Source organism: Brassica napus, chromosome C9, assembly GCF_020379485.1.
Source record: "Brassica napus cultivar Da-Ae chromosome C9, Da-Ae, whole genome shotgun sequence".
Classification (NCBI taxonomy): Eukaryota; Viridiplantae; Streptophyta; class Magnoliopsida; order Brassicales; family Brassicaceae; genus Brassica; species Brassica napus.
Window position 1 is genome coordinate 57698402 of NC_063452.1, and position 21651 is coordinate 57720052.

A 21651-nucleotide genomic window follows, 5' to 3' on the forward strand; every position below is an offset into this window, starting at 1 on the left:
TGGGTCCAAAAAAATCTCAATAGGTCTGTATCCTGGACCCGGACCAAACCTGAACCTGTATTTTTGTGTCAGTTTCAATTTAGGTTTTCGGGTCAAGATAAAATGCCTATGCATAAGAGAAAATTACACAAGAGTGTACATACAAAATCTTAAATAAACTAATTTATAAATTATATAAACTTTTAAAATTCTCTTCGTTGATATAATACACTTTGTAATATAATAATATACAACAATCAAAAAGTATTATTCAAAACTAAAATTTATTTATAATCCAAAATAACCCGCGTTTTTGAAGCGCGGATCAAAATCTAGTTTACATATTAAAATAGATAGTACCATTAGTGTGAATCCATTTTTGGTATTGACATATTGTTTTAATATTCATGATTTGAACTATAACATAACAAATCTGGAAATTGTGAATATTCATTAGCGGCTGATTATTTCCAGATTTACATTCTAAATTCTACAAATATACATTTTAAATTTTTCTGATTTTTAGTATTTCAATGAAATTTATAGATATTTGAAATTTAATATTAATTGTGAAATACATTGATCTATAAATGATTTTATTTATCTTAAATACTATTAATTAAACAAAACATTTCATAAAACATAATGCATCAATCATTTTTAATCTGTGCGAAAATATCAAAATGATACATTTTATTTAATGGAGGAAATACATAAATAAATATTTTTTTTTGTTAATGAAATAGAAAAAAGTGGGAAAATAAAAAAAGATGTAAATAGAAGCATAAAATTACAAACGAAACATTTATAAGGAATTGGTTTTGAAATTACACCAAATTTGATGTTTTGATATTGAACTTTAATTTATAAAATAAAGAGGTAAACAATGAGAAAGAACTGATCATGATGATTGATGACAACTACTCAAAAGTGCCGAAATAAACTCACCTGACCAACGTTGAGCCAGAGACCATGGGAACCAGCGCAGTGGAAAAGACCTTCACGAAGGCTAAAGGGATATCGAAGGACGAAGTCAGCACCTTTACGGCTTTACGGCAAGGATCATACAAGGTCTGTTGAAGACCAATGGAGTCGATGGACAGAGAAGACAATTTACTGGAGTCCAATGTATTCGTGTGTGAATAATTTGACGTTATAGAGACTTAACTTGTATGTTCACGTTCAGACTGTTTAGTGGAGTCCAATTGTATTCCAGACATTCAACAACGCAAGTTTTATTTGTTACTACTTTATCAGATAGGGAAGCAGCAGACACATTAAGTCCAACTGGTTTTAGAAAATATGATGATCGTGGTGTATGAAATAAGACTAATCATAGATTCATAGGTAAAAATAGAAAATTTATGGTATCATATATCATGAACTGTCGACACTCTATAAAAAACGAAAACTCTCTATGTAACCCGAAAAAATATTCCTGTCAGATGATTGCGCTTAAAGTCACAGTCTGCGTTTCCTTCGACCTTCAATTTTCTAAAGGTATCAGTGTAGTGGTTTTAAAGAGCAACATAAACATCATCAGATTTGTAGTAGTAAGATGCCAAAATAAACTCACCCGTCTGAGTGATGCCTTTGATGTATATACACCTAAATAAACCCTTCCAAGGTTAAACACTGAAACTAAGTTTCTTAAACCATTTATGTTCTTCAGCATCTTGATCCTTAGACACTACAATCTCTGGGGATACTTCAGTAACAAAATCAAACTATTCAGACCTCAAATAAAATCTCATTAAGCTGCGTTGCGTGCCCGTTTTAGCAGCATAATATATAACACCATCCATGCACACAACGCTAGACCAAGGACGGTGAGGAATGCTACATTCTACCATTCTCCATGATTTTTTCTTAGCTCCTAATGTGTGTGAATGGTTTGATGTTATAGAGACTTAACCCTTATGTTCACGTTTAGTGGAGTCCAATGTATTCCAGACATGCAACAACCAAAGTCTTATTTTATTTGTTACTACTTTTATAGATCACGAAGCAAGCAGACACATTAAAGTCCAATTGGTTTAAAAAATTACGGTGATCATAGTTTTTGAAACAAGACTAATCAAAGGTTTAAGAAAAACACAAAGTATGGTAGCAGATATCACAAACTATTGAAATATTCTACAAAAACCGAACACTCTCTATGTAATCCGAAATGAAAATTCCTGTCCCATGATTACGCTTGATGAAGTCATACTTTGCGTTGCCTTGGACCTTAAATTTTCTAAAGTTATCAGTGTAGTGGTTGTAAAGGACAACATAAACATCATAAGAAGTGTAAACGTATGGTGCCAAAATAAACCCACCCGTCGTCTGAGTGATGCCTTTGATGTGTATAAAAGGATAGTTAAATAAACTCTTCCAAGGCTCAACACTGAAAGTAAGTTGCTTCAACCATTTACGTTCTTCAGCATTTTGATCCATAACGCACACATCAAACGCGTATGATGATGTTTTATTGGGTATTGCTACTTTCCCTTGGTAGTTTAAAATCATAACGTAATTATACGGACCCTCGGTTAGTGCAATCTCTGCGGGTACTCCTGTAATAAGATGAAAATTTTTAGACCTCAAATCAAATCTCATTAAGCTGCGTTCCGTGCCAGTTTTAGCAGCATAATATATAACACCATCCATGCACACACCGTTAGAACAAGGACGGTGAGGGATGCTACATTCTATCATTCTCCATGATTTTTTCCTAGCTCCCAATGTAAATACTTGATGTTGAGACGATGGTGCTCCTTGATTAGGACCAATCATTGCTTCCGTCATGCACAATACTTTATACTCATCACTAACTGAATCATATCCGAAAAAAACTTCTTGCGAGTTTTCTCTTGGTTCTGACTTTAGGTAAAGCTATGGACTTCCCGGTGGTGGGATTAACTATGAATTGTTCTTGACCACATCCGATGCATAGTAATCCTTTAACGTAATGCGAGCGGTACGCTATCCTCTGAAAAGAATTTGGTAGTGGAGATGAGCGCGAGAGGAAAGAAGATGACGAGAAGAAGTACCAATCTTCTTTTGCGATATATTCTCGAAAGAGAATAGGGCTGGGCAAATAAACCGAACCCGAAAATCCGAACCGAATCCGATCCGATGAAAATGAATCCGAACCGATCCGAACCCGACATAAATACCGAATGGATCTTGTTTTATGGTATTTCGGGTTATGGGTATTATCCGAACCGAACCCGAAATTAAATGGATATCCGATAGAACCCGAAACATTCAAAATGCCAAAAAAAAACTTGTACCAAACATGATCTCAATTCCTAATATGTAGCCAAAATACACTAAGATATTACTAAACATATACAATAACTATCTACTACATGAAGGTTGATGGTTGAAAGTGGCGGTTGAGGCTTGAAATTTTTAGATTTTGGTTTTATTTTCATTGAATAATTTTTTTCATTTCATGAAAACTTAATTTTTCGTTTTATGATTTCATTTATTGGTTTTCTTTCTATCAATAACAACGTATACCTTTCGTTTGACTTTGAGTGATCATGTTTGATGTTTTTTTCTTATTTCTGAATCGATTTTACTTATGTTTTGGTTACAAAATAGGTACAAATCAAGTACTTTAAACCCGAAGAACCGATTTTACTTATGTTTTGGTTACAAAATAGGTATAAATCAAGTACTTTAAAACCAAAGAACCGGTTGGAACCCAAAACCCGAAAGTACACCGGGTTGTACCGGTTCTTTGAAGATTTACTAACCCCGATCCGAACCCGATAAAACCCGAACCGGTCCCGAACCGAATTTTTATATAATCCGAATGGGGCTGATTTTGATAAACCCGAAAAACCGAGACCCGATTGGACAAAACCGAAACCCGATTGGGACCCCGAATGCCCAGGCCTAAAAGAGAATATTTAGAATAAATATCTTATTTATTTAGTGTTTTAAATATCTTATTTATTTAGTGTTTTATTTAGAGTTTATTTATTATTAAGATAAATGTTTTAAGGATTTTATGTTTTCTTATATATAGTCTTTGAGTCTATGGTTTATGTAGTTTATATGAGTTTAAGATTTGATTAATAAAACTTAAGAGATTTCTCTTTATTCCTTGTTTTCGGCTAAGTGTTCTCAACAAATTTAAGAAGACATTGATCTTAGACATTCTTACACTAAATAATATCTTTGTATTATTCTAGTTTTCCGGATATTCTCAGAATCAACGGATCTCTAGTTCTATCCCTAGAAGCTTCCGCTACATCAGTTGGTATCAGAGCCGGGCATGGGCATGCCACAGTAGCATATTAAAAAGGGGCATGGCATAGAAGCATATTAATGGGCATGCCCATCTAACCAGAGTGTAAATTTAGACCTTATCTAATAGGGTCTGGACTTTATGGATAGGGTCTATGGATCTTGTAAAAACATAGTAAACGGATAGGAATTTTAGAAGTTGTTTTTATTGACGAAGCAAAGAGAACAAGTTTAGTGTAAACAGAAGAAGTATTGTGAAGCCATTTAATCCAGTAATAATTAGTTTTGATTAAGAGTTCAAATTAATGTTACTCGAGACTGACATGAAATGATAGTACTATAGTACTATGAAGTGATCAAGATGCTAAGCTCCGAACATTTTCATGTGTTTATGGAATTACTAGTTCATATATTTTCAGGCAATGAACTTGAGAAACAAAGACATTCTCTACGTGGAGCAATGAGAGAAACACTAATGGGAAAGGCATTTTATTATTGAAACAAGAAAGAGAGAGAAAAAGCTGGGAGTAATATCAAAACAAAAACATAAATAGCACCACTAGACGATGAGAAAGTAATGATAATGATGATGATAAGTGACGACTAAGCGAACTTCATAAAATCCAAAAAGTAAACAAGATAATTTGAGCTAAAAAATAACCAAAACTGCGGTGATTTTTTTCCGTTTGCTCAAGCAGTTGCTGGTGGGTTAAGCTCATCCCAAGCTTCAATCCATGTGACCATGGCGTCTGCAAGCTTGTCAAAGTAGGGGTCTAGGGAGCTCAGCTTCTCCTTGACCATCTTTGAGAGCTCAATGTAGCACTGCTGAACAGTGGTTGCTTCCTTAGACAGCTTCACGTTCTGGAAGAAAGGAATGATATCCTCCTGCCAGAAGATTCCCTTGTATTCCTTCTTCAGGTTCACAAACGGGTTGCTCGCTTTGCTGTGGTATATGTATGGCAAACCGGTCTTCACTCCCAATCCCAAGTGGTCACAGATCACCTATTACAAAAAAAAGATTAGGTGAGCATCTGCTTCATTAACATCCATTAAGACGGTTTGAGTTCTATACCTTGATGCACCAACCAGCCCACATATCGTCGTAGCGACCAATAGGCTGACCATCACCCATGAGACCAAAGTACATAGCTGGTCCAATCAAATCACGGTCGAAAGCCAAGTTCATACCGCACATTGGGAATAGTGTTCCCTTTGGGATGGTCATCACGGCATCCACATACCTAGTGTTCCTCTCCTTGGGCTTGACGAGCTGGGTAGGAGCATCGTAGTCAGGGATGTTGAGCCAGAGACCATGGGAAACAGCAGTGGAAACACCTTCACGAAGACTGAAAGGGTATCCACGGACGAAGTCAGCACCTTCACGGTAAGGATCGTACAAGGTGTTGAAGAACAATGGAGTCGATGGACAGAGAAGATTCTTGATGTGTTGCTCAAGAGCGTTCACAGCCTTCCCAGCTGGATCCTTAGCAACCTATCAAATAAAATATATAAACAATAAAATATCAAAGCCATTAACTTTTTCTAACAAAACCTCAAAGAACACAATAAAATAAACAAAACGTGACATTGCAGGACAACGACATGTAACCATATCGTAAAGGTAAGGCTATAATGACACATAGTGATCAGACCAACAACAATGTTGTCAACAAAAAGTACATCAACTTAACACATCAAGACTCATCAGTGGATCTACGGATCTGGGACAAAAACATTGAATTACACAATTGAACTAGCTAATCAGACAAGAACCTAAGATCTAACATCAAATCAACGAAAACTCAAGCCAAAAAAAAAAAAGCAGATCTAGATCCAAAAAAGTCAAGGACTTACGAAGCAATCGTCATCAATGGTGAAGATGTACTTCTTCTTAGACACCATGTACCCAAAGCAGCGACAAGCAGAGTCCTTGAACGAGATGCAAGAAGCTTTCGGCCCGAGGATCCTGTTGATGTCGTTCCTGTTGTAGAGCTCGTAGTCGTAGCCCTCGGGGACGTGGATCTTCTTCGTGGGATCTCCGTCCTGGACGATGATGAGATGGTACGGCTGGAGGAAAGGCCTCCACATCTCGAGGAAATCGAGGTTACGGATGGTGGGGATCACGATGTCGAGCTCATCTTTCAGCAGCGGTGTTGGGTTCACCGGAATTCCAACGGTGTTCGCGGGGTCAACCATGGTGTGAGATGAGATCGGATCGGGTCGGTGGAGTTTTGGTGGTGTGATGAGATGTGTTTTCTCTTATGAAACCTAAAGAGTCTGTTTATAAAGACTTTTGGTCGCGTTCAGATGTGCGATCCAAAAGCTGTTGGGCTGTAAAGTGAATTTTATGTTCTGTCTTTTTTATCTTCCGTATAATTGGGGTTTGTAATAATCTTATTATGCGAGATCCGTATTCGATCCGAGATCCGCTCCAAAAATAGGATATCCGGGGTGCCTGGATCCAAATCCAGATAGTAAAATCTTGGATCCGTGCAAACCGAATCCGGATCCGAATATCTTAATTTTAGGTCTGGATATCCGGATCCGGATCCGTATTTTTAAAATACATTAAATTTTTAAATTTTATTAATATTTATATTTGATATATTAATATTTATACATGAATTAATCTTATAATATTATATTTTAGTTTTTACAATATTATAAACATATATAAATATATTTATAAATATTTAATTTATGTATTATATTAAAAAAATAGTATTTTTTGTTAAAAAAATTATTTTTAATTATTTTGACGGATCCGGATCCGGATATCCGCTGATAATAGAATATCGAGACGGATATCCGAAACCCGGATATCCGGAAACCACGAATCCGGATCCGGATATTAAATCCACGGATCCGACGGATCCGAAGCCGGATCTGGATACCCTAAATTTCCCGAATATCCGGATCCGTCCCAGGGCTAGTTCATTTTATCGTAATATTGGACTTTAAAGTCACTATAAACAGTTGTGCTTATTCAAATGAAAGTAGATCTAAGAAACTGACCAACAAATATATTTTGTCGACTCGAATGTAATAGGTTGCAGAATAAGTTTTCGTTCCTTTATGGTTTTACACTTTTACTTAAAGGAAAAACTGAAAAAGTAAATAATTAAAAACTGACAACTTAATAAATGTTCGGTTACTTTGCTATATAACGAAGGAATTGGACATGTGAATGTGGGGAGGTATATGTTAGTGTCTTAAATTCTCCAACGTTTAGCTTTCTTTTGAATTGAAGTTCATATATATACATAATGTACATGGTAGCAAATAACACATATATAAGGACACAAAACATAAATGTCAACAAAATAGGATATATACCTCATAATTCCTTGTTGATTCGCTTTAGATTCGAATAATTTGATAAACAGATATGATTGATAAACATATAGTTAAACAAAACAAAACTGAAAAAAAAACTTGAATCGTAATCCTTACGACGTGGACCGTAATCAGTACGTCGTGATCGTGGAACGCTCGTCGGTGCACGTCGTCCATGATTATTTGCCTAAATCATGTAACTATCATAATAGAGATAGTACATGCACGTAGGTGATGCACCAGCACTGATATACCTTATAATATTAATTAAATATTTCAATGATGCATTATTAAATTTCTTCCCCTTGATTCTATTCCTATTAATTGTTATAGATTGTAGAAGAAAACATAATGATACGGAATTACGGATATACCTTACAGTATCATTTGAACTAATAACCATGAGCTCAACACCCAATTTCTTAAGAAGCAGAGCAATTTATCAAAGTTTTAGGGCTAATGAAACGCGGAATGTAAATACATCAAATGGGCCTAGATTAATGTGCTTATTCCGCCCCAATACAAAACGTTATTGTAGTATTTAAGCTCTTTCGTTCTTTCGCATCTTTCTCAAGTCAATCAATGTTTCGCTTCTCACATGAGTAAAGGCGTTAGAGTAATCTTGTCGGAGGTTTCTTGCTCCTAGGTTCTTAAAATACATGTATGTGTATGTATATATTATATAGGCGTATGTAATTGCCGGGTTCTTAAACTTTCGGTTGGGTTCACGTAAAGTTTAGAACTCCGCAATTACATACGCCTATATAATATATACATACACATATATGTATTTTAAGAACCTAGGAGCAGAAACTCCCGACAAGGTTGCTCTTGCACATATTCATTTCTAATCATTCTCTCTTACTTCATAAGAAAAAATACATTCTCTCTTACAAAAACATATTTATTATCTTTATCTGAAAACCGAACTGACACAGCTTCTGGTTTGGTTTCTGAAACCATCAGACTAATCACCATATTGAGATGAACATAAGAATAAGAATCGTGAGTGATAGTGTCCAGAAGGAAGCCAAGTTTCCTCGTGCAGAGTTCGGTAGAAAAGGGTATGAATCTGGTGGAGGTAACATACATTCATCGCCATTGAAGTAAACTTTCCTCGGAAAAGCCCAACCTTGCTTGAAAATAAACGTCTTTTGATCTTTCTGAAGCAAATTAAACCTCTGACTGAACATTCCCTGAAGGTCCCGCTTCCATCAAAAGATCATTGTAAAACTTCGTTCCATAGAACATTCCAGTATCATCTGCATCAAAAAGGATTTGACATTTCAATGTTTGGTTCAAAAGGTTGAATCTTTTGTAGTGAGAGACTTACTTATGGATCCATAAGGAGCAACTGATTTGTAATCAAAGCTGAAAACTTGAGTCACATTGTTGAGATTTGGGTGCTGAACTGCTAAAGTCCACAGTGTATGGTTCATCTTGTAGTTGAAGTTTGTGATGGCTATCTTCACACGCCAATAGTCTTTGTATTTAACTTTAACGTGCCAGTGAACTCTAACAGGGCACATGTGGTGTGTGCATTGTAGTAAAGGTGCGTTATCTTTTCTCGCTGTGTTGAGACCTTTCTTGGTTAGAATCTTAGGATCAGCCTTGTAAACAAAATTATTAATAATGAGTATGAAATTAAGTGATTTGTGTTTTTGTTTTTGCTTACTTGACGCAGCTCTTTTTGTTCTCGCAACCACATGCACAAGAAGGGCAAGGAGTTATGGTGTCGTTGTAGAAAGAAGAGAAGGAGACGCAACAACTTGGATGCTTTCTCGCTAGAAACTGTGAGTAGGTACATGTAACATTCCATGTCACTGCAGAAGCATGAGTTTGAAATGATGTTTAGAGACCAATGATGCTTATTAGTCCTGCGGTTCCAGTAGTCTAGATAGTTTGGTTCGGTCAAAATCTCACCGAATTGAACCAAAAAATGCTAAGCTCCGAACATTTTCATGTGTTTATGGAATTACTAGTTCATATATTTTCAGGCAATGAACTTGAGAAACAAAGACATTCTCTACGTGGAGCAATGAAAGAAACACTAATGGGAAAGGCATTTTATTATTGAAACAAGAAAGAGAGAAAAAAGCTGGGAGTAATATCAAAACAAAAACATAAATAGCACCGCTAGACGATGAGAAAGTAATGATAATGATGATGATAAGTGACGACTAAGCGAACTTCATAAAATCCAAAAAGTAAACAAGATAATTTGAGCTAAAAAATAACCAAAACTGCGGTGATTTTTTTCCGTTTGCTCAAGCAGTTGCTGGTGGGTTAAGCTCATCCCAAGCTTCAATCCAAGTGACCATGGCGTCTGCAAGCTTGTCAAAGTAGGGGTCTAGGGAGCTCAGCTTCTCCTTGACCATCTTTGAGAGCTCAATGTAGCACTGCTGAACAGTGGTTGCTAAGCTCCGAACATTTTCATGTGTTTATGGAATTAATAGTTCATATAGTTTAGAGACCAATGATGCTTATTAGTCCTGCGGTTCCAGTAGTCTAGATAGTTTGGTTCGGTCAAAATCTCACCGAATTGAACCAAAAAATGTTCGGTTTGATATTTGGGTCGTTCCGTTTTAAATTTTTCTACCGAAACTATTCAAAATTTTGGGCTCCGGTTATATTTTGGTTTAAAGTTTGGTTAAATTCGGGTAATTTCCGTTAAGTTGGTTCAAATTTTTGGTTAATTCTGTTAGTTCCGTTCAAAACTTGGTTAAAATTTTCTTTTGAAAAATGGAACCAAACCAAAAACCAAACTTCTTTTATAAACCTGCCAAATAGAACCAAACCGGACAAACCAGAAATTTTGGTTCCCGCGAGTTTGGTTCGGTTCAAAACCGCATGCCTAATGCTTATAGTTTACCCGTTTAAGTTTACTTACTCAAAGCTTGCGTCTTTCTTCGTTTGTCAGTAGTGAGAAAAACAGTAGATGGCACGATTTTGGCAGGACCGCAAGAGTAACCAGGCCCGGGACCAAGCAATGTGAAGTTCTTAGGAAGCTTGACAGTCTTGTTTGTAGTTCCAGCCAAACCAACACTAACCTGAAACTGTGATACAGCTGATGATGGATCTTGACCCCAAGCTCCAACCACACCGCCTTTGCAACAGTTTGAGAACTGTTGGTTGAATGGAACACCTGGCAAGAGATCAACGACTGTAGGGACTTTCTTACAACAATGAGGTACATTTCCCTTGAACTTGGAACAGTCTCCTTGTTCTGTTGTTTGAGCACCAACCATTGACCAAATCATTTCTTTCTTTGCCCATGCCCAGCCTAATGTCCATCCAGGGTTTTGTATGTGTCGGTAGATCTGGAAGTTGTTCATAGTGACCGTTGCCTGAAAATGAGTGAAAAGGTAACTTGGGGTTGAAGACAAAAAGAAAGAAAGGTGTGGGGGACTGGACATGAGTGAACTTCTGACACAAACATATCTCCCAACTTACCTAATTACTATCTTCCTAAGCAATTATTTCAGAAAGAAACAAAAATACTCTTTTAAAAATCTTGTCTGAATGTTATAGCACTTTCTTCAAAAATATATTCTTTGACGTCTTTCAACGGACAGTCAATTCCTGAATTGCTGATGATGATGCATGCGAGTGTTTTCCTCTGTTGCCTTCTTCGCTTAGATTGCGCTGATAACACTGGTAATATTGTCCTGAACAACACACAAAAGGACATGAAACAATAAACATGTTGTTACTATTACATAGTGCCATTATTCTCAGTATCGCTGTATTTTAAATTTGCGGTTACGTACTTACCCGCCAAGCTGCAAGCTTTTTCCTAAGAGGAAAAGAAGGGAAACGGTTTTTTATACCGTCAAACTTGTGTTTGAAAGATTAGAGTAGCTGAAAGTTTCTATGCAAGAATGCACAGACATAGAGAATTGATGTCATTAGAAGAAGTTGTACAAGATGATGGATGAAGAAATGTTCTTGTTTCTATTTCTCTTTGATTCACAGTTTTTTTTGTACATGGAAAAAATGATGCGGAAGCAACGAAATTAAATGGTTAGTTTAGCAGTTACTTAATGGATAGAGACAAACATGATAACATGATGAGGATGAATCTTCAAGGAGAAAACACCAAAGACTTGAAAAGTACCAAAGCTGTTAAATGAGTCACTTAGAAGGTGTGACTGATTGGTAAATTCATAAATCATTCATTGGATACTACAGATCCAGAGTCTTTCTACAGAACCAAACGAATGATTTTGCTAGAAACTTAGAAACACATTCTTGAGACTATTGATGAGAGTACATTAAACAGGAGCAGATTGACAAGTGAGCAAAAAGGAAAACAGAAGATGGGCCACGCGGATGAGAAGAAGCCCAGTCAACAGCCCAACTCAAGTGGTCTCAAGTTTGAATCAACCGCGCAACGTTTATGTCTTGGAAATGAAGACAAGAGCAGTAAAAGCAAAGTACAAAAGCAGAACATGACGAGAGCCGGTGCAGAAGGGGTTAATGGCTTGAAGCTGGCAAATAGATTCTCAGCCCTTGATCTACAGAACGTTCATGATTAAGCCATTTGTCTAGGACAACTCTATTTACACTTTGCATATAAATATCAACCTCTTGTAATAGCTTAAGGCAAGAAATGAATCTATGAAGTTTCAGTAAAGAGTAAACTCTTGTTCATTACACTCAAATTGTTTTATGGTATTAGAGCTTCATGGATAATAGATCCATGGAACCGTATACTCCACCAACTCTCAAAATCATCAACTCGGTTACAGTAAAGCTAACGGAGAAGAATTATATCCTATGGAATCGTCAGTTTGAAGCATTCTTGAACGGTCAAAGGTTGTTGGGATTTGTCACCGGAGCTACTCCACAACCTGCGGCTACTATCTCAGCTCCTGGAATCAACAGCACATCCACACCAGTGCCAAACCCAGACTATACCCTCTGGTTCCAAACATACCAAGTTATTCAGTCATGGTTACTTGGTTCTTTCTCCGAAGACATCCAGAGTGAGGTGATTCATTGCACAAGTTTTTACGAGACCTGGGTGACTCTGGAGAACCACTTCAACCGTGCTACCTCAGCAAGACTGTTCGACCTGCAAAGGAAGCTTCAAACAACGGTCAAACAAGACAAATCTATTTCCGACTATCTACGTGACATAAAGATGATCTGCGACCAACTCTCCTCCATCGGCAGTCCTGTTCCTAAAAGAATGAAGATCTTTGATGTGCTACTGGGTCTAGGACGTGACTATGAGCCCATAAAGACGAGCATAGAAGGAACGATGGATGCTGAGTTTTCACCAACTTTTGACGACATAGTTCCAAGACTGGTCGCGATTGATGAAAAGCTCCAGAGTTACGCGGTAGACACCGGAGTATCTCCACATTTGGCTTTCAACTCAGAACGAGGAAGACCCTTCTTCACCAGAAACAGAGGACGTAACAGAGGAGGTCAAAACTTTTTATTTACACGAGGAAGGGGCTTCCCTCAACACATCTCGTCTGGTTCCTCATCAAGGTCTTCAGTCTCGTCCGACTCAGATATCAGACCAATATGTCAAATCTGTGGAAAGACAGGTCACGTAGCCATGAAGTGCTGGCATCGTTTCAACAACAGCTATCAACCAGATGAGTTGCACAAAGCTCTAGCAGTTTTAAGGATCGCAGACATGTCTAAAGCAGGTGGCGGAGAATGGTTCCCTGACACGGGTGCTTCCGCTCATATTACAAACTCTCCTCATCACTTACACCAGTCCCAAACTTAAGACGGATCTGATTCAGTGATGGTTGGAAACGGCGAGTATCTTCCTATCACACATATTGGATCTGCAAGCATTGCTTCCTCCTCAGGTAACCTTCCTATAACACCCCCGAACCGTCCTAGGCATAGGTCAACCCACCGGCCAACAATCAAACAAGAACATGACCGACGGACGACCCACACCAAGGGTTGGAGATGAAAGGCCAACCGGCCAGCCAACAATCAAACAAGAACATGACTGACCGTCCAACCCAACACCATGGTCCGGAAGCGCTACGTGACGGGTTAGGGATGATCCGACCAGAGTCACAAAATTTACTCCACGACCTCGACCAGTTCGTCCACTAACACGTCCGGCTGCGTCAAGGAACAAGGCTTTGCAACCTGTACCTAGAGTTAGCGTTTTCCGTTAGATCGAGGCCTAAGGCTTTTCAACCCGTACCACGACCTAACGTTGTGTTAGACCGGACTAGTCAAATATCAGAGTACTCATGAAGCGCATATACAACAATTACTTTTATTGATTTAAGAAATATTCATACATTGAATAATTCAAGACTGGGCCCCGCCTAATGCCAAATCGAGTCAACATAACACAATTCACAGTACCGTTTACAAAAGGCATGAAAATCTACACCGGCGGTCCTAACGTCCAGCACCATGCTATCCAATAATCCTTACCTAAAGCGACCTGCAAAAAGGACAACGGAGTTGGATGAGTAATCTAGTATTACTCAGTGAGCTGGCGGCCTCTACCCGCAACCTAGACTCTAACCCAGACAACCCAAAATAACAATCAATCTAGCCCTAGCATGCAATATAAGCTAAGGCTAAGCAAACCGTTACTAAGTTAGACTTGGCCTCCTGCCATAATCTAACTTCAAGTAACAGGAACCTGCATTTAAACAAGTCAACAACCAATCCCTAGTTAACCATATATACGCTTGAGTTCAGTACTCATGTAGTGTTAGACACTTAGACTATACAAGTATCATGAGCCGGTCGACCAACAATCAAACAAGAACATGATCGGCCAACCAATGATACCGCATAGCTTTAATATCCACCACCCTTCACAAGCAATCCCTCAAACACATACAGGCCAACGTCAGGCCTACACTAACAAAATACACACCGAGCCTAATCCGGTACCTAAACCAGACTTAGGACTTAATGTCAGAACCTGCAAGCAAACAATCAACAACCAAACACAATCACAATAATAACAAGATAGTAACTACCAATGACTCGATCTTACTCGTAACACCGTATATCGGTGCTACATTAACTCGAGGGTTCCATAACCCTCTACGACACACTAACACAACACTCTAACCTGGGCCCTGGTGACTTCGTGTTCCTCCTCTCTATCGGCAATATCCTATCTCCCTACCACAAAGGCCAGAAGAAAGAACTTTCAACCGACCGCGGCCCACAGTCCTTCGGGTCACCGCGCGACAGCCCACAGTCCTTCGGGTCACTGCCACATTACACCGTCGTGTAATCACTCAGCCATAGGCCATGACTCCGTCTATCTGAGTCTTCCCGATCCAGCGAATAAGGGGTTTCCTTGAACCCGCTGAATACGAGGGCGAGGAAACACTAGTCCACCCCAAAACATACCTAGCATGGGCGGGTTTTGCACCTGCTGTCGGCATAACACACACTCGACACAATTATCCCTAGGAAAGACCTAAGGGACAAGACTCCAACCCAAAACTAAACAATATATAGGAGTCTACGAAAATATCAACCAATACTCGTAGTCCAGCCTATATGGCATAGGACCCGTAGTATTAACATCACAACCAGGAGATCGGCCTATATGGCCAAGATCCCTAAACAACAACATTATCACTAAACAACTCAACCAGTTAGTCACTCCCTTACCAAGAGATGACTAACCTCAATCAACAAGATTAATTAAACGAGCAAGCATTTAATTAAATCTACTCAATCAATCTACTCAATCAAACCGTTACCCAGATAGTTCGGCCTCATGCTACGACACTATCTTTAAAGATAACGGGAATCTGCACTCAACCATATCAACAGGCAAGAATATAAACCATGATGCATCCTAGTCCTAGTCAGGTTATTATCTCAGTCTTAATTCCATTTCATCTCAGCTAGTCCGTGCTAAACTGAGTCCGGTTTAATAAATAACCCCGAGGACTCTACCATGCAAGAATGTGAGCATTCTACTCTATATGAATACTCGATCTTCCCTAAGTTCCAAGTGGAACTCAAAAAAGCCAACTCACAAAACTACCCTAAATTCCAAGTGGAATTCAAACAAGCCAACTCACAAAATTACCCTAAATTCCAAGTGGAATTCACACAAAACCAACTCACAGTGTTCTAGGCGAGAAGTGGCTGGTTGATCGAAGAGGACTTGGCCAAAACCCAAAGGACGACTTGAATAGACTGGACTGAACTGATCTCGACTTGGACAGAACCTTGGTTTCACCATGAAGAAACTGATAGGCCTCGACAGGCTGATTTGGACAGAACCTCCTTTATCTTCTGGACAGTTCTTCGGACTTCCCGGCGGAGTATCGAGCAGAACTTCGACTGATCTAAACCCGTAGAACTGAACTAACTCCGGACAGCATCTCCACTTGATCATAAAAAGAACTGAGTGGCATGGACGAATTCAGTTGGACAGAACCGTCCCTAGGCGCTGACTCGAAATCTGTAGAGAACTGATTTCGAAAACTCTCTAAAACTCTCGAAATAGCTCGGAATCACTTGCTTTTTTTTTCTACTTCTCTCTCACGTTTTTAACTTGGTTTGGACAGGTCTGGATGTGAATAAATGAGCTGGGGTTGTGGGGTATTTATAGGAGACACCAGCCAATCAGCTTCAGGTTGGTGGTAGCCCGTGTGTCGCTTCGCATGGCTCCGGACGCATGCGCGGCGGCACCTCGTGCTCCACATGTCAGGCTGCATGTCCAGGACACATGCAGGACGCCAACACTCCTCCCACATGTTAGGATGCATGCCTGGAGTGCATGCAAGAAGCCACACCAGTACACACATGTCGATCAGCATGCTTAGGTTGCATGCGCGGAGACACCTCGTGCTTGGTCGATCCACCTCGTGCTTTTACATGTCAGGCTGCATGTACAGCTTCCATGCACGGCGACACCTCGAGCTTCTGGAGACACTCAGCTTGTTAGATGCTTGACACCACGTTCTGAACCCATGCAACGAGCCACCTCGAGCTTCTCGGTCGGTTTACGCGATTTTTTACCCTTCCGGCAAATTTCTGACCCGTGATCAATCCCGAATATTTTTCCGCTCCCGTTCTGATGCTCTAAATATTTTTAATAGACTCCAGATGAATTCTGATATCCTGTAAAAATATTTCCCGAGCCTCTGGCTTCCTCGAAGAATTCCATAATACCGAAATTAGGGTTTTCGCCCAATTTCAGGTTTTCCGGTTGTGCTTCGATCCCGTCGTGCTTGCATCCCGTCGTGCTTAATTCCCTTCCTGCTTCCAACTTATTATGTTTCCAGAATAATATTTTACTGATACGAAGATTTTTCGAGAAAACTTCGTGATGAAGAAATGTCGGTCTTCAAAAACGTCGAGCTTCTAAACCGTCGTACTTCCAAAATTGTTATGCTTCCAAAACGTCTGTCTAATCAATCTAAGACATCTTCTAACTATGGTCGAGCAACTTATTCGACTCATAGTTCACCCACGATCACTTATTCTCCCACCTCGTATTTTAAAGCTTCTCGATCGATCATTATCACCCGCGACTCGACCACAACAAACATACTCGACCATTCTCTTTTTTTTTTTTTTTTTAACGGGTTTCTACACTTCCTCTGAAAGATATTTTAGTATGTCCTAACAACGCTTTGACAGAAGAAATCGACAACTGCAAGTTGACTGAAACCTGGTCACTTGTCCCATACACACCAGATATGCATGTATTGGGAAATCGATGGATTCACAGGACGAAATACAATGCAGACGGAACCGTGAAGTCACCGAGGTCGCGACTGGTAGTTCAAGGTTGTGGACAGGATGAAGGAGTAGATTACTTGGAGATGTATAGTCCCGTGGTTAGAACATCAACAGTGAGAATTGTTCTACATATTGCGATGCTGTTTCAGTGGGAAAGAAAACAGCTTGATGTTGCAAACGCCTTTCTACATCGAGATTTGAACGAAACAGTCTACATGAGACAGACTTCAGGCTTTGTAGATAAGACCAGACCAGATCATGTGTGTCTACTTCACAAGTCTCTCTACGGGCTTAAACAGTCTCCTCGAACTTGGTTCGACAAGTTCAGCACTTACTTGTTGGAGTTTGGATTCATTTGCAGTATCAAGGACCCGTCTATATTCATTTACACTAAAGGGAAGACATTATCTTGCTTCTTTTGTACGTCGATGACATATTGTTGACTGGAAACTGCACTGATCTGTTGCAAAAGTTATTGGCAGATCTCAGCAAACAATTTCGAATGAAGGATCTTGGCAAGATGCATTACTTCTTGGGAATTCAAGCTGTGTTTCACAAGTCTGGTTTGTTCCTCTCTCAAGATAGATATGCCTTAGACCTGCTTGTTGTAGCAGGGATGATGGATTGCGCCCCAGTCAACACACCACTTCCTCTGCAGTTAAGCAAAGCTCCACATCAAGATAAGAAGTTTGAGAATCCTTCTTATTTCTGAAGTCTCGCGGGGAAACTGCAATACCTCACTCTTACCAGACCGGATCTGCAGTTCTCTGTCAATTATGTGTGCTAGAAGATGCATGAGCCAACTCTATCAGACTTTGTGCTGCTCAAAAGGATCTTGCGGTATGTAAAAGGAACGCTTAGCTACGGCATTAATCTCTCTAAAGATACAGACTTCACGCTGAGGGCGTATAGTAACAGTGATTAGGCTGGATGCCATCACACACGCAGATCGACTGGGGGGTTATGTACATACCTTGACTCTAACATCATCTCGTGGTCGTCCAAGAAACAACCGACGGTCTCAAGAAGCTCAACAGAGGCAGAGTATCGAGCTTTATCAGAAACAGCAGCAGAGTTAAGCTGGATGTGTTTGATTCTTCGAGAGATTGGGGTCCCTATCACTGTCACACCAGAACTCTACTGTGACAACTTATCATCAGTGCATCTGACCGCAAATCCAGCGTACCACAAGCGCTCTAAGCATTTTGAGTTGGATTATCATTACGTAAAAGAACGAGTGGTGCTTGGTGCTTTGGTCGTGCGACATGTACCAGCTCGTCATCAGCTGGCAGACATATTCACAAAGCCGCTTACCTTCGGAGCATTCGACAGTCTGAGGTTCAAACTTGGTGTTGAAGCTACACCCACACCAAGTTTGAGGGGTCATATTGATGAGAGTACATTAAACGGCAGCAGATTGACAAGTGAGCAAAAGGGAAAACAGAAGATGGGCCACGCAGATGAGAAGAAGCCCAGTCAACAGCCCAACTCAAGTGGTCCCAAGTTTGAATCAACCGCGCAACGTTTATGTCTTGGAAATGAAGACAAGAGCAGTAAAAGGAAAGTACAAAAGCAGAACATGACGAGAGCCGGTGCAGAAGGGGTTAATGGCTTGAAGCTGGCAAATAGATTCTCAGCCCTTGATCTACAGAACGTTCATGATTTTAGCCATCTGTCTAGGGCAACCTCTTGTAATAGCTTAAGGCAAGAAATGAATCTATGAAGTTTCAGTAAAGACTAAACTCTTGTTCATTACACTCAAATTGTTTTATGGTATCAGAGCTTCATGGATAACAGATCCATGGAACCGTATACACCACCAACTCTCAAAATCATCAACTCGGTTACAGTAGAGCTAACGTAGAAGAATTATATCCTATGGAAGCGTCAGTTTGAAGCATTTTTGAACAGTCAAAGGTTGTTGGGATTTGTCACCGGACTCCTGGAATCAACAGCACATCCACACTAGTGCCAAACCCTGACTATACCCTCTGGTTCCAAACAGACCAAGTTATTCAGTCATGGTTACTTGGTTCTTTCTTTGAAGACATCCAGAGTGAGGTGATTCATTGCACGAGTTCTTACGAGATCTGAGTGACTCTGGCGAACCACTTCAACCGTGCTACCTCAGCAAGACTGTTCGAGCTGCAAAGGAAGCTTCAAACAACGGTCAAACAAGACAAATCTATTTCTGACTATCTACGTGACATAAAGATGATCTGCGACCAGCTCTCCTCTATCAGTAGTCCTGTTCCTAAAAGAATGAAGATCTTTGTTGTGCTACTGGGTCTAGGACGTGACTATGAGTCCATAAAAACGAGCATAGAAGATAGAAGAAACGATGGATGCTGAGTTTTCACCAACTTTTGACGACATAGTTCCAAGACTGGTCGCGTTTGATGACAGGCTCCAGAGTTAATGGCTTGAAGCTGGCAAATAGATTCTCAGCCCTTGATCTATGTAACGTTCATGATTAAGCCATCTGTCTAGGGCAACTCTATTTACACTTTGCATATAAATATCAACTTCTTGTAATAGCTTAAGGCAAGAAATGAATCTATGAAGTTTCAGTAAAGAGAAAACTCTTGTTCATTACACTCAAATTGTTTTAGAGACGTCTTAAATCGAGAAAGCTTCCAGTTTGGAACCATAGATTGACAATTTTTACACTTGTTTTTTAACGATTCAGATTGTCGTGGAAAGTAAAATCATTTGCCAGATCCAGATCCAAACAAGTAACCTAGAGAAGATCCTCCACCAGGTGCAGCATGAACCTTCGTCGATGGTCGATCCTGTTTCTCACAAAAAAAAATAAAGACCACATTTTTTATCCTAATTATTAATAAACTCAAAAGTATTATTATTACCGTGAGAAAGTTACCACAGTTTTGTCCCTCTGTTCTCAAGTAATTATTAGGGCTTCCTCTTACACCTGCCGACATCTCCTTCTTCTTCTCCTCCTCCGTCATGTTTTTATCTCCGGTGATAGTGTTTGTGGTGGTGGTGGTCGTGAGTCTGCCTCCAGCTCCGTTGGTGGTAGTTGGTGTTGTTGTGGTGGTGGTAAAGCTGGTGTTAACGGCGGGCTTGGTCGGTTTGGAAACTGACTTGCCGGATCCAAAAAGGTAACCGAGAGAGCTCTCTCCTCCACCGCTGTTAATTCCTCTAGCTTTCCCCATTTCCCGGCAAGTTAATTCTGCCGCCGATACTTGAATATCTAACAATGTGTAGCATTAGATTTTTTTTTTTAAAAAAGATCTTTAATATATTTAGATATACTTGTATTCAAGAGTAGATTATTTTTTAAAAAATTACCGTTTTTCTGGTTTTGTTTGTTCTTCTTCTTCTACGATATGCCACAATTCAAGGCAGAGAAACAGAGGAACAAGGACATACACACATGCCCTGGTGTACTTATATACACGTGTAAGACAATGTGTGGTGAGTAATAGGCCTGAGGTTATGGCCAGGCACGTGTGGAGTTAAGACGTTGGTGGCTTGGTGCATGCCTCCTTTTTCTTTTTTTTTTTGTTACTGGGTGCATGCCTCCTAAAAAGTTTTACCGGTATTTTTCTGTTTTTTTGGTGTAAAGCCGTTTTTTTTTTGTCAACCGGTGTAAGCCGTTTGTAACCATTTTTGTTGTTATTTTTTTCTGAATGTTTTTTTTATGATTATATATTTAGATTGGTTTCATACGATCCAAAGACTGGAATCTCTATAATAACAATGACAGCCCACAAATTTATATATACTAACACTACCATCTTCATTATAGAGAGCTAATAGAGGCAGGCCATTATGCAAGATGTATATTATCTAATTCTAGTCTATCTCTGTTCTCTCTAATATTCGGTACCATCACATGATTTGCATATCCTTATGTGAGTTTACAGCTAAGATGCAGAATGTACACTACGTTGACAAACAACAACTATATTCATAATATATTTTTTTATCAAGAAACATTAAAAATAAGCTCCTGAGATCTTAGCTAATAGCTACTCAGAAACCATCCTTACCTCTCCTTCAACGTCTCTTGCACCGTTGATATGGAAATAATATTCGGTTTGACGTATATGTTTGTTTATTTATGGGGTTTCATTTACGTAGTGAAAATACAATGTTAAAGTCCTAGAATATCAAACATGAGTTTAGGAAGATTAGTCTCATCTACAGTTTTTTGGAAAAGTTTAGAGTATCTTGGCAAGGTGAGATAGTTACTCTCTCTAGCTGGCTTGAAGTCTCTTGACTCTCTCCAGCAGAGGATCCTGAGCTTTTTTACTCGTTCGGTTTTGGTGATTTGAACCAATTCCAATATATCAAATGTAGAAAAAGCCCACGGTATTTCTCATAAACTTGGCCCGTTAT

General features: G+C 39.4%; 3 protein-coding genes and 1 pseudogene across 5 annotated transcripts; all 4 read right to left on the minus strand.

Moving 5' to 3' along the window:
* Positions 1-245: 245 nt before the first annotated feature.
* On the minus strand, positions 246-4669 carry LOC125592765 (annotated as a pseudogene).
* Positions 4670-4697: 28 nt separating this feature from the next.
* On the minus strand, positions 4698-6552 carry LOC106424741 (UDP-arabinopyranose mutase 2). The gene is made up of 3 exons (XM_013865488.3): positions 6079-6552; positions 5297-5716; positions 4698-5226 (listed from the first exon to the last, which is right to left on the minus strand). The coding sequence occupies exons 1-3, from the start codon at positions 6418-6420 to the stop codon at positions 4915-4917; spliced, it is 1074 nt and encodes a 357-aa protein (XP_013720942.2). The 5' UTR covers positions 6421-6552; the 3' UTR covers positions 4698-4914.
* A 1852-nt stretch (positions 6553-8404) lies between these two features.
* LOC106424663 (COBRA-like protein 4) lies at positions 8405-10926 on the minus strand. Its single transcript, XM_048769146.1, has 4 exons — positions 10451-10926; positions 9236-9383; positions 8894-9171; positions 8405-8822 (listed from the first exon to the last, which is right to left on the minus strand). Exons 1-4 carry the CDS (start codon positions 10893-10895, stop codon positions 8734-8736), a joined length of 960 nt encoding a protein of 319 aa, XP_048625103.1. The 5' UTR covers positions 10896-10926; the 3' UTR covers positions 8405-8733.
* An 8910-nt stretch (positions 10927-19836) lies between these two features.
* On the minus strand, positions 19837-20701 carry LOC106424696 (protein SPIRAL1-like 4). 3 transcript variants are annotated; one of them, XM_048769150.1, is made up of 2 exons: positions 20599-20701; positions 19837-20500 (listed from the first exon to the last, which is right to left on the minus strand). In XM_048769150.1, the coding sequence occupies exon 2, from the start codon at positions 20460-20462 to the stop codon at positions 19995-19997; it is 468 nt and encodes a 155-aa protein (XP_048625107.1). In that variant the 5' UTR covers positions 20463-20500; positions 20599-20701; the 3' UTR covers positions 19837-19994. The 3 variants fall into 3 exon arrangements, with proteins under 3 accessions (XP_048625107.1, XP_022564771.1, XP_013720904.1); XM_022709050.2 differs by lacking the exon at positions 20599-20701 and having other exon boundaries at positions 19837-20078; positions 20168-20495; XM_013865450.3 differs by lacking the exon at positions 20599-20701 and having other exon boundaries at positions 19837-20078; positions 20154-20462.
* Positions 20702-21651: the final 950 nt, after the last annotated feature.